Below are 12,837 nucleotides of genomic sequence, written 5' to 3'. Positions count from 1 at the left end.
TCGTCGGTGGTGATGGGAGTTGCAAAAGCTGTATTTATTGTATATTATTGTGAATATTGGGAATGATGAGTGTGTGGTCCTTGGAAGATAAAACATGAGGAAGAGAGAAAAGCCTCAAGCAGTGTGTATATTCTTGTTCTTCTGTGAGCGAATGGGAAAACGTGTGTGCTCCAGTGGTAGAGGTAGTTGTTGGCAGCCAGAGTCTCCAGCCCCCGGGGTGAGGAGAGCTGCGTATTGCCCTCCCCAAGGAACAGATACATGTGGGAAGAATATTTGCTCTTGAATCTTGTCCGTTTCCTGGTAGAAGCGTGTACGTAGCTGAGAAGTCACTCGGAGCGAGCGCCAACGCGCGGGGAGTTCACAGAGACTGAGGGGAAAACGAAGCAGCAGGAACAGCTCGGAGCCGGTTTCATCCCCTCCGGGACGCGCGTTCCCAGGCGGGTGCCACGAGGAGACGTGACCGAGGGCACTTCAGTGTCGGGGCAGTTGCCGCCAACGCCACCTCTGGGGTTTCTTTCTGGTGCTTGGTCCCGGGGTTTGGGCTGGGGTGGAATCACCCAGTTCAAGCCCTTAAGGCTCTGGGTGGACTCGCAGCACGGCTGCACGTCTCCCCCGCAGGGGTCGGGGACTCGCGGTGCCCACGATGGCCGCAGCTACGGCTGCGAGTAGAACAACTGCTGCTGCTGTCGGGGAGCAGAACTGCTGCTGCTGGCTGTCCTCGCCGTCAGAGCGCTCAGGCGAGTGCAACGTATCCACGTTTCGGCCCTGGAAAGCGTGCTGTAAAGTTACTTGATACCTATTTATTACGATTAATTATTTATGATTACAAATAACAAAACTTTTAGTCAATTTACACCTTGCTGTGTAAATGAAGCATCTTATACAGGAGAAATGTCGCACCAATAAATCACCTCCATCCACTCTGGGTTTTTTTCTGAAGAATGGTATGAGCCCTGCACCCCAACGAGTTGGGGGGGGGCTTTTTGGATTTGGGGTTTTTTGGGTTTTTTTTTTTTTTTTTTACATTACTAGGAAGGAAGTGCTGCAGCTGTTGGACTGTAGCTCAAATGGCCTTTTAATTAAAGCTTTTCTAATCATCATTACTTCCTTGTGCTTTAAATGAACTTGACATTGTCTGTAATAGGCTTGTTTGTCAAAGCAAAGGTGGGTTTGTGATTCTTTTTTTTTTTAATATATATTCACTCAGAATGTAAAATTATACTAAACAATGGAAAAACTCTGGAGCTGGGTCTTAGTTCGAGCTCGGTGTGTGTCCATCTCGGTGCCGGTCACAGCATTAACCTGTTAAGTGCTCTTGGCCATGGAGTGTACACTCGCATAAAGGAGATTCTTAACATCCCCTGAGATGTATCGTGTCCTTATTTGGGGCTGGAAACCATGAAATGAATCCTCCCCTGCTGAAGCTGCGTTGATGCGGAGGATCAGAACCGCCAGAAACGGAGCTGCAGGTTATTGGCTTTTCAGTCCCACTTGTATGGGTTAAATACACCACATTTCCTATCTACTCAGAAATGTAAATATTTTGTACAAAAGGGAAAGCAAGCACAAGGATCACTAGTGTTTCTCTTAAGGGAGAAAGGGCGGAATTTCTCACGCCTGAGGCAGCCTGAGCCCCGCACTCCTTAGCTGTTTTTCTTACTAAGGCTTCCTGCCCCCAGGTGCCCTGTTCACCCACGAGAGGAGCCAGCTTAGCCCCCCTGCGCCTGCCAGAGGGAGGTTGGTCGCCACCTGTTTTTAAATACCTTTATTCTGCTTTTTCTTGCTTCCACCAAGCGCAAGCGTTTATTTAGACGTCTGTAAAAATGCCTTTCTTTTAGACACAAGCTCCCTTCAGCCCCCGTTAGGCTTCCAGGCTGCTGCTGGGGGACAGGGCTGGCAGCAGAGCCCAGGCCTCCGGTGCCAGCCCTGCCCTGGGAGGGCGACGGCCTCGGCCTCGTTAGCCCTGCTCCTGCCATCTGCTGTACCTGCTTAATTAGGCTGCTGCCCACAGTCATTAGTTAAAACCCACTGGCTCCAGCTTTTGCGTTCCCCATTCCCAAAGCCCAAGAGCTGCTCAGAGCCCTCGGGAAGCAAATGAACGAACCCCTCAGGTGGGCGGGAAGCGGGGGGGGGCACAGTTAACGAGGCTGAGCTGGGCATTGCTGGGGGGGTGGAGGGCAGTGGACGCACCCTCCCGTGGCCTCTGCCACCCCCATCACGTCACAGATTGTTACTGCACCGTGTTCTGGGACAGCATTAGATAAATTTTATGACAAGGAATTTAAAAAGCCTGGAGTAATAACAACATTAAAAAGCGCTTTACAAGACAGCCCCGGGCTCAGAGCTCATCCCCTGAGGACAATAATCCCCCTCCGTGTGTCCTGGGTCTGTCTGTCCCCCACCCCACCCCGAGGCACCGATGCCTTCGCCGGGCTGAGCCGTAGCCCCAGGGAGGCGTAAGATGAAGCTTCAGGAGGGGGTTCAGCTGCGCAGGCTCCAGTGCTGCTCTCGCTGCTGCAGGGGACCCCTGGGGCCAAACCACCCGAGTCAGTCCCTGGGCCCCGGCTGAACCGCCCAGAACACGTGTCCTCGCAGCGCCAGGTGCTCCTCAGAGGACTCGGGTCACCTCCTCGGCCCGCCGTGTCCCCAGCGTCGTCCCGGCTGACCCCGTGCTTTTGGTTGTCAGCTCTTGGTGCTGTCTTGAGAACAAACGAGCACGCGAGCGGCAGGACAAGTGCTTGAAGCTCAGTGTGTCAAAGACTTCTCCTTCGCTGGGTGCCCCAAGGGGCCGTGCGGATCCGTAACCCAGGCACTTCCCAAGGCAGAAGCGTAGGTGCTGGTTTGGGCTGGTGCTGGTAGCGCTCAGAGAAGTAAAAAGCTGGCGTGTGCTCGCCCAAATTAAAAATACACATGTATGTAAAGTGATCACGGGCTACAAAACTCCGAATTCACAGAAAGGCTCTGGCGACAGGGGGCCAGGAAGGCAGGTGTTCAGTCAGTGCCCGCCTGCACAGCACCGGTACTCACACTCGGGGCACAGAAGGCGAACACGGGGTTTTGTAGGTGCTGGGTCACTGCTGCTCTGGGTGTCCGGCTGCCGGGCTCTGCGCTTTTGCCTCCAGGTTAGAGGGGGCAAAAAACAAAATTAAAACCACTGTTTTCAAAGAGTACTTGATAAAAACCTCCTTGAAGCAGGAAGGGTTGAGAATTCATCTCCCTATCCTGGTGAAACCAGCCCAAGGGGGAACAGCCAGGCACCGTCCTCCCTTCCCGCCCGCTCTCCCCCAGGACGAGCCAAGCGTTGCAGCCGGTCACGGGCGCTGCAGCCCCCGGTGCCGTAAACCCCGCGCCCTGCCCAGGCCCAGCCCCTCATGCAGCGAAGCCCCCGCTCTCCTGCTGGCCTCCCACCTTGGTGCTCCTGCGCCTGGAGGCACCGGGAACGTCCGAGATCCTGAGGCTCCTTCCTCCTCCGTTGCTGGTGCTGGAGAACAGGGACACGTTCAGAGGAAGCAATTTCACCATTTCAGTGCTCCTACTGCTGAATAAACACAGGGCCTTCACACCAGGGAGGCTTTGGAAGGTTGAGGAAGAAACCTTCGTGCTTCTGCTGAACCGTGACCCAATCATTTTTGTAGCAGAAGACCCAGACCCTCTTCAAAGAGCAAAGAGCACAGCCGAGAGCGCTACAAGGCACAGCTCATAAGGTTTTAGCCTACAAATTCTCCCAGTGTCTGTCCTCTTTTGACACAAAAGCCCCAGTTTGCTGTTTAAAACTCCCCAGCAGCCACATTAAGTGGAGCGAAACCCTTTTGGCCACAGGCAAGTCCAAGGGAATCCAGATTTGCCCGGTAAGGAAGTGAGGCAGAGGCCTGGAATGGATTTGTCGCTGCTGTCGGGTTGCTCTCACCCGAAGATCAGACCACGCCAGCCCTAAGGCTGCGTCCCCAGCGGAGCAAAACTTGCTCCTCCAGTGCCCCCGACCCCTCACGCGTTAGGGCAGACTCGGGGTGGCTGCTCAAAACGGGAGACAAAGGCGTTACCTTGGTTGGGCTGGAGAAGTTCTGGAGGAGCTGGGTGTGAAAGCTTCTGAAGGGAAGTTCTGGGTAGGTCTCGCACGTGGCGTCGTCCCACCTGCGGGTCCGCCTGCCCCTCTGTTCTTCGGTCTCCCCTCGCTGCCAGCCACCTTCCTGGGCTTCCCCCTCGCACCGGGAGCATCGCTCACTCGCGCTGAAGAGGCCAACGGGGCGTTCCTGGCGTTTGCCTTGTTGCTCAGCGGCTTGGGCCCTTGTGAAGGACAGCTGAGCCTCTGCTGCCCCAAGCCTTCTGTGCACCGAGGAGAAACGTCTCCTGAGAGGACAACACAGCACTTAGTAGGAACAGCAAGTGCAGCACAAGATGTTAGAGCCTGTTCAGGTAACAAAGCTAGACTTCGTTTCCCTTCCAGCAGCGTCCGCCTTCATGACCAAGGTCTTTGAGGACACCGAGTTTCAGTGATTTACTCTGTCGTGCGTAAAACTAGACCGAGGGTAAAGGATCCGAGATTATTTAGATTTTGGAGACAGAACAGGGTACCCACATCTGCGCAGCTTGGAACACACACCGTGCTCCTGCAGCCCAAAGGAAAAGCGCGTGGGTAAGGCTGGGTTGGGCCACACCTTGATGCCGGACGCGTCTCCGAGCAGGCTCCGGCGAGTCTCTCCTCTCTCTGTTGGCTCGAGGCGGCGGCAGCTGCAGGGACGGAAAGCCGGCAGCGGGGCTGGCGGGGCGCAGGTCGCAATGGAGCTGAAGGGAAACACTGGTTCAGTGACAGCTCGTTCAGACGTAAGGACAGGGCAGAACATCCCCGCGGGAAGGGGAAGGTCAGCAGGGACCTGTCCTCAGGCAGAGGCAGCTCTTGCTCACAAACCCCCCCATCTTCTCTCACCCGGGCTCAGGGATCACAACGAGCTGCCACAGGACCTACGGGGAAACGGAACCGGCAGCGTGCGCCCGTGCTGCTGAGCAGAACCCCCCTGGCCCTGGGGCCTCGCTGCCGGCCAGCCAACAGCCACACGCTCTTCCTCAGACCTCTGCCTCACACCTAACCCTGCAAACCAGTGCCAAGCACGGGGAGAGCAGCCCTGACGTACCGCCATTACAGTTGTGATCAAGTTCCCGATAGCAACCTGGTATCAGTGCTGTCCTAAAAACCAAACCCAAGGAGAAAAATCGAGTTCCAAGTGATTTCCAAGCCATGCTGCCCCCAGAAGTGCCCCTGTTGGGTAGCCTTGTTATGAAGTCACGGGTTTCTGCAGGTTAATTACATCAAGGACCAACAGAACAAGACGACAGAAACCCACAGGACACAGACCAAAAATCAGAACTAGGAAGGTGAACCTCTGTCACCTTTGTTAGGCACCAGGAATACAACGCAGAACACAAAACTTTACACACAGCGTGTCCTCCTCGTGGTTTGCAAACAAACCATATTGTTGTAGCTCAGGCCCAGCCACTAATTCTGAACAAGTCCCGATTATCGTACACGAACTTCAGCAAAACCATGAAAAGCTGGCAGACAAAGCAGGCTTTGCATTCTGCATTTCCAAAATGGTTAGATAGGGGGAGGGGAGGAAAAAAAAAAGAAGAGCCTCCCAAGAGCCACCTGTAACAGGACATGGATTGGCGTCCTTGGTGTCAAGCATGTCTTTTTAGCAAAGGATAAGCTACAGAGTTTTATCAGATCTCACTTCTATTGATACTGAATTCACTACCCCCCAGGAGAGGAGAGGCACAGAAGAGCAAACCAACCAACCCCAGCTTCACCAGTTTGTCAGGACTGTGAGAATGTGAAAGAGCCACGAGACAGAAAACGAGGAAGCTGAGCGTTTTCGTCCCTTTTCCCGAGGGCTGTCTGCACCACGTGCACCCCGGGTCCGCTCTGCGGGTGCGCAGAAGCACCAAGGCACAGGTCAGGCTGGCATCGGCCCAGCGTTCCTGAGAAGCAGCACGAGCTCCAGCAGAGCCACGGCCTGGCGCTCCCTCCGTAACCAGAGCAGGGTGCAGGGTGGGAACACCCGAGCGCGCGCTCTGCGGCACCCAGCACTGCACCCACCCGCCTCTCCTCTCTCAGGCTGAGGTGCCGATATGTTCAGGCTCTTGCCTGTCCTCTCTCTGTACATCCCCCCTCCGAGACGTTCCTCCACCTCCCAGTTTGCAGCCTGTGTCGTCTACTTCCTCTCTCACCTACGCTCGTACTCCACTCCCACCCGAGCGGTGATTCACACTCCCTGGTTTCAACACCACTCTGACGCACAAGCCACACGCGATTTCAGGGCCTTAGGTTTATCTTCTGTTCCAAGAGCTCCCAGAAATAATTGTTATAGATCAGTAAGAGCCTCAGCACACGGCAGCGTTTCAGATGGGATCCCAGAAGCTTCGTTTAGGAGGATCTGACCGAGGGGACGGTTACGGGAATTCCTGAAACGCGCCGCACCGAGAGGCCGCAGGACTCGGCGCAGTTCTTGGACGACTGGATGCGACACAACAGCCCACGTTCTGTTTAGTACCTGATGATGGAAGAGCGTCTCCTCTTCTAGCTGGATGCCACAAAACTCACAGGGAATCATAACGTCTCCTTCTGCCTGGACAGCTTGGGGCTCGGGTGAAGAGAGAGACCTGCAGCTTTTGGGCCGCAGAGCACGCAGACCGCCACGCCCTCGTGGATTCGCAGAACTTCTTTTGCTGAACGAGGCAAAGGCACTCGCGGGGTTACAACCTGTCTGTGACACGAGCAACAAGGAAAAATCAGCTCTCCTGTTGAGCACAGAGGGGTTTTAAAAGCTTTGCCAAGACCAAATCACTCGAGTTCTTGAAGTAACACCAAGCGGGAACCACCCCTTTCTCAGTCCGGGTGACAGAAACGAGTCTTCACCGCGCGCCCCGAGACACAACACAAAGGACCGCACCTGGTGAAGGATCAGGTCTTCGGCAGGGTACAGCTCCTCGCAAAACTCACAGGGCAGCATGATGACCTCGTCGTCTGCAAAGTAAGCGACGGTGAGATCCTCCACCACAGAGCTCTGACACGTTGGATCGACTGGTCTTCAAAATCCCTCCCCAACAGACTCCTGTTCTGTGCCGCAGGAGAGCGACCAGAGCAAGCGCCAAGGAAACACCTGCTGTAGTCCCGCTGGCCGGGTCCACATCGGCAAATTCACGACACCCAGAGCAAGAACGATGTTTTGGGGCCAAAGATCTATTGAATGGTCTGGTAAAAAAGCCTATTATTGTCTGCCATAAACCCTTCCGTACCAGTTCTCCTTTCGAAATAAGCTGGCGCTTCAGGTCTCCCCGAGCTCCTTCCTTCCTTCCCATCACTTGCACTTCAACAAGGAAGTTGTCGCCTGCTCAGTTGTTACGAGGCTCTCGCCACATCTCAAGGTCAGAGCTTTGCTGTAGCTTTTATTTCTTCTTCCCTTGCTCTCTCGCTTTAGCAACGCCTCTTTGAGAGAAACTATTTGAAACGCTAATATTGCTAAGTTTTAAGGAGCACAAGATAAAATTTAAGAAAGGAAGAATGGTACTTGTGGAGAATCTAATCTCCTGTGTATTAACCATCTAAAAACGATTTAGAGGGAGTCTCAAGAGACTCCGTTTGACATCTTAAAATACCCAGATAATCTTTGACATTCCCTATCCAAGAATCTTCTCTCTCCTTCTCCTTCCCTCAAACTTTAAGGAAAAACCCCACCACAACAGCGTTTATACTTACTTTTTATGAGGTTTGACGTGCTGAAAGACGCTAAAGAGTCACAGGAGAAGATACTTGACTTGTCTGTTTCCTGAAGCCAGGCAGATGGCACAGACTCTTTGGTGTAGTAGTTTTCCCAGAAGTCACTGGGAATTCCACCAGCAGCACTCTTGGGAGGATTATTCTCATTTTGCAGGCTGAGAGCCAACACGTGGTCTAAATCAGCGTTCCACTCGTCATAAAGGGAAGAATGAGCGTTCTCACTTCTCTCCAACCACTCCAGTTCACCCTCTTCCAAAGATAAATAACACAAATTTGAGAGAACGTTAAGCCCACAACAAGCAGCTCCCTGCCAGACATTGGAGTAGCACAACCATGGGGGTTCCACACCTGGGCACTCACAGAGTTCAGCATTTCAAAGCCTGGAAGGACACCTGTATCAAATTCAGGAGGAAGGAGGAAAACAGCCACCCTATTTTTGTTTGTAACAAGCAAAACAGGAGAAAAAGAAGAAAGTTGTTCCTCTTACTCCAAAACCTTGAACTTAAGCTTCTTTATGGAGTCACTGAGGAACCTTCTGTGACCAACACTGTGCCCAAGGTCCAGCTAACGGACTGTTGCCTTGTCCCTTTTCCAAGGCTGAAACACTTCAGCTTCGTTTTTTCAGTCTATTGATGGGAAAACAAATTCCCTTTAATGATGCCCCATTTGACAACCAGGGGAACTACACACGCACAGAAGAAAAGCACGAAACGTCCTCAGGTAGGCACTGAAAACAAAACCAGGGATCCAGAACAGGGCCCAAGGCTCAGCAGACAATGCCTGAAGGCTGGCTGAGTGCCCCCCACCCGCGCTGGCCTAGATCAAATCTCTCTGGTGTTTCATTTGTACTGGCTACATGAGAGTTTTTAAACAGAGCTCATGTGGGAGCAAAAACACGACTTGTGAGCGCTCTCTGGAAGTCAGTGTCAGCAGCCCACAAGCTGCAGCTCTCCAGCTCACTCACATTATTACCTAAGCCCAGAAGTGGTTTCCACGAGCCGAGCTGCCCTCTGCAGCAAGGGCTGTAATTCAGCATTCTGTGTTCAATCCCCCGAGCGGCCCACGGTGCAAAGCAGAGCACGGGTTGAGCCGAGAGCTCATGGAAGGCTACGCCTTAAGCGTGACGTGACCCCCTGCACGTGGCCGTGAGAGATCAAAGGCTCAGGGACGAGCAGAGGCATTGATAATAGTCCCAGCGACGCCCAAACAGGCTGTTACGGCAGAAACAAGCAGCACTACAGACGCAAACCCGCACCCAGACCTTGCTGACCCTTCTACTGAACTGAAGACAAGGGGAGCGCAGCTGCTAAACAAAAACGGACAGAACTCGCAGCGAGCAAACAAGTCCAGTTTCACTGTGAAGCCAGACACTCGGAGGCAAAAGAACAGGCAGGAGCCTGGGCTTTCACACCACGTGCCTTCGCAGTCCTGTCCCCGGTAAAGCAGCCCCGAGGGCCTCTGGAGCCGTCGGTATTCCGTATTCGCACGGAAGGCAATGACAAAACCCCACACTCGGATCAGCTGCCAAATGAGAAGCCAATTATTGCTCTTTGCTACACCTCACCTCGCTTTTTGGATTTCTTAGTGCTGCTGAAACATTTCTTCTGCTAATGTCCTTAAGGGGGTGGTCTCCTACTCATAAATCTGCTTTTCTGGCACCCTGGGGACTCTCCACCAAGGCCCAGCACCGTTACCTGATCGCAGTCGGTTTCTAACGTCTCGAAGGGTGTGCAAACCTCCATCCTCAGCCTCAAAGCGAGGCACCGTTCTGCGTCCTCGTACTTGTTTCACCTCGTGCCCACAGAGCGGAGGATGCTCCTTTAGATCTTTCACCATGACGTTACGGCCGCACCCACCGCACGTCTCAGTCCTGGCTCCGCAGTAAATTTCGTGGTCCCGGAGCTTGTTGAAAGTCAGCTGGATGTCACAGTACTGGCAGAGGGCAGGACGCAGCGGGCACGCCGACGCCTGGGGAAAGAAAGAGGGATTATTCTTCACATACGGAAAACCGAGGCAAAGGTGGAGACAGGTTCTCAGGCTGCTGAAGAGCCGAGTTCTTATCGTTTCTTTAGCCAGACCCGCAGCTACACTAAAGAACCGCCTGGAATAAGATACTGTGTGAGAAAGGCAAGAACTACGTGTCGCGTGACCCGCGCAGTCACAAACGTGCCAGCTGAAGCACTGCCAATACTCCAAACCTTATTTCCAACACCTGGACAGCAGGTTCACGTGGTGCTTTTTGAAGCCGGGTTTTAGACACAGGCTTGAAACCCAGTACTGACCTCATTTCACCAAGCGCTGCTAAAAACCACGTTCGTGTGCGTTCTGTTAGGGAACAGCTTTACAGCTCGTTTACGACTCAACAAGAATTGCTTGCCTATGTTCCTTACCCTGCGCTGAATGACAGGTAAGTTGCTCTTCAAAAGCAGATAAACACAGATGAACTACACGTCAAAACTGCACGTGCCGCAACGACACATCACCATTTGCGTTACAAACAAAGCTAAAAGCACCACGCGGAAACCTGCAGGATAAACGACTTCCAGGGTTTTGAACTGGACAGATCTTCAGAGAAAACCCCTTTTTCCTCAGCAATAAGCAGACTTGGGTGGCGCTTCCAGAGCTGTCTTTAAATGAGCGCATAGGGAAGGTACTGACGTTCGTAACAGGATCGCCTGTGACAGCGGCCAACTGGATTCAGAAACCCAGAAAAACCCACTGTGTCCTACTTTAGTTTAAAAGTCTGCTTGGACACGATGAGTTATTAAAACTCACACAAAGACTGCAGCAGTCAGAAATGTGTAATGTTAAAGGAATGAAAAAAAGTCAAGTTCATCATAGTCTGTACTTTGGAAACAGCGTGCCGGTTTTCATCTTAATCACTAACAAGGACAAAATCATGAATTATCACAGAATCTCCTTTGACATGAAGGCTTGAGCAGGCTCCACCACTGTAAGGCAGTTTCCAGGTGCTGGCTGACAGAAAGGCTCTAGAATCAGGGCTTGGAAAGACCGCAGAGTATCTTCCAAGTGCCTACCAAGATAAAGTCCACCAACCTCATGATCCTTCAAGAGACTGTTCTCTATCTTCATCCTACACTTGCAGGTAACCTGCAAGGAACAGACCTCGTTAGATTCATTGCCATAGAAGTCAGCAATTTTAGAGGAGACGTTTGTTTCTCACCTGCATGTGCTCAGACTCAATATGGCTCTTCATTTCCGACTTTGGGACTGATTCACTGCAGTAGCGGCATAATTCAATATTTCTGCTACAGTGGATCTCATGAATGATGAAATTAGGAGCAGGAATGTCCTTTTTGCTAGGAGAAAGTCACAGAGGTTACTTTGCAGAACGCACATTAACAACTTCAAGCAGTTTTTCATCACAAAAAAAAAAAATCCTAAGAAAGCTTTCTGTGAATTCATGGTTTAGAGAACCAAGTAATTAAAGAGAAAGGCAAGCCCAACCAGGCCTCAACGTTCCTTTACAGGTGGGATATTAACGTATATAGCATGCAAAAGTCACTGTATTAAGTATCTGTATTAAGATAAAACCAAGGCAGATTTATTTCCTTATGTGAAAACCAAATTTTGCAGCATAAACAAGTTATCACCAGGTTCAAGTTAATAAACTCATCTGAGAGGATAAAAGTTTCTTCCTGAAAATAACTCGGCAATGAGAGGGCGATCTCTGCTTGGAAAAAAATAACTAACAGATCCTGTTAGGCCAGATCCGTTCAGTAACCATATTGCTCTGTAGCCAAAATTCCCCAACTCGCCTCACTTCTAAGATTCTCATTTTCCCATCTCAAGGAGGATGCAAAGCTCACAAACACAAACAGTCCAAAAAGAACTGAGGCACAATGAGCTTAACCCTCAGTCCTGCCTCAAGCAGGCAGCGCCATCTCTAGATGGTTGGGTCATTCCCGCCCCCCACAAGAAATCAGTCTTCAAAACACCAACATTCACTTTATAACGTATTGCTTAGTGCCTCCCGTGTCACAAAGGGAGAACACTACAGCTGCTCGGTTTTCTCCCTTTCCAGATCCTGGCAAAGCGAAGTCCAACAGCAGGGTCTGAACTGCACGTACCCGTCGCTTGCAAACAAATGAGACTAATGGTGCAAGAAACTGTCTGGATTCCAACCTCTCTTTCAGGAAAGAAAAAAAAAAAAAAAAAGAAGTTCATTTCTTCAGTTGCTTGTATTCAAGATGCAACTTCCGAGATTACATCACTGTCAGTACATGTATTACCAACACAGGAGCTTCTAAAGAAGAACTGTTATCAGAAACAATGGCCACAACAGGATCAACGCTATTTTTACATCTCAGCTTCTGAGCCACGCAGCTGCTGAAGACAAACTTGGAATCACGTACTTCATGTGTACCTCACTGAAAATCAAGCCTTTATCTCTATTCGAATTCTCTAGTTTCTACCTAGTTGCCTGTTAAGTCAGAAACTTGAGTAAACGTTGGGAAAATTATAAGACCTTAATACTTAACAAGGTAAAAAACAACCCGCAAGCATTTCTAAAAAGACAGTACATTGATTATTAACTTGCACCTTCTCGTGTTTCACAGAATTTCAAGGAAACACACGCTGCTCCCTCCCCGACCTCCCCACCAACACCCAGTTTCGTTTCTTACCAGTTCCCGCACAGCCGGCTTTCCGCCCCGGGCACCGCAGCTATAGCCATTTTGTCGTCCGGGGGCTGAAGGAGAAGCTCCCCCGCTCCCTCAGCCCCTCACGGCGGGGGGAAGGACACCCCCGTTCCCTCAGCCCCTCACGGCGGGGGGAAGGACACCCCCGTTCCCTCAGCCCCTCACGGCGGGGGGAAGGACACCCCCCTTCCCTCAGAGCGCGGGCCCGGCGGGCGGCCGCTCCCCCCCCCCTCAGGGCCCGGTGGCACCCCTGCCTCAGGGGGCGGGAAGGAGACACTCTCACCCTCAGCAGCGCCGGGCGGCCGGTAGCGGAGGGAGAACCAACCCCCCCGCGGAGCGCACGGACCAGCCCCGCCGCCGCGGCCCTGGGGAAGCCGCACCGGGCCCGGCCCCGCCCCGCGCTTC

General features: G+C 52.2%; 1 protein-coding gene across 1 annotated transcript; it reads right to left on the bottom strand.

Annotated features, from left to right (window-relative positions):
- Nucleotides 1-2,137: 2,137 nt before the first annotated feature.
- TRAFD1 (TRAF-type zinc finger domain containing 1) lies at nucleotides 2,138-12,467 on the bottom strand. The gene is made up of 11 exons (XM_086474118.1): nucleotides 12,418-12,467; nucleotides 10,956-11,091; nucleotides 10,829-10,882; nucleotides 9,466-9,739; nucleotides 7,751-8,020; nucleotides 6,945-7,018; nucleotides 6,546-6,758; nucleotides 4,656-4,782; nucleotides 4,041-4,347; nucleotides 3,409-3,481; nucleotides 2,138-3,116 (listed from the first exon to the last, which is right to left on the bottom strand). Exons 1-11 carry the CDS (start codon nucleotides 12,465-12,467, stop codon nucleotides 3,072-3,074), a joined length of 1,623 nt encoding a protein of 540 aa, XP_086330244.1. The 3' UTR covers nucleotides 2,138-3,071.
- Nucleotides 12,468-12,837: the final 370 nt, after the last annotated feature.

The sequence above is a fragment of the Leptosomus discolor genome, chromosome 16 (assembly GCF_034619465.1).
Source record: "Leptosomus discolor isolate bLepDis1 chromosome 16, bLepDis1.hap2, whole genome shotgun sequence".
NCBI classification, from domain to species: domain Eukaryota; kingdom Metazoa; phylum Chordata; class Aves; order Leptosomiformes; family Leptosomidae; genus Leptosomus; species Leptosomus discolor.
Note: the sequence above shows the minus strand (reverse complement) of the source record. Positions and strands in the feature narration are given on the sequence as shown.

What these genes read in the sequence shown, in the direction of transcription:
- TRAFD1 (XM_086474118.1), bottom strand. Translation starts at nt 12,467, where the DNA reads ATGGCTATAGCTGCGGTGCCCGGGGCGGAAAGCCGGCTGTGCGGGAAC. An exon ending in CACGTCAAACCTCATAAAAA is followed by an intron (nt 7,019 to 7,750) that starts GTAAGTATAAAC and finishes CTTACTTTGCAG; the next exon opens with ACGACGAGGTCATCATGCTG. An exon ending in AAGACCTGATCCTTCACCAG is followed by an intron (nt 6,759 to 6,944) that starts GTGCGGTCCTTT and finishes CTCGTGTCACAG; the next exon opens with ACAGGTTGTAACCCCGCGAG.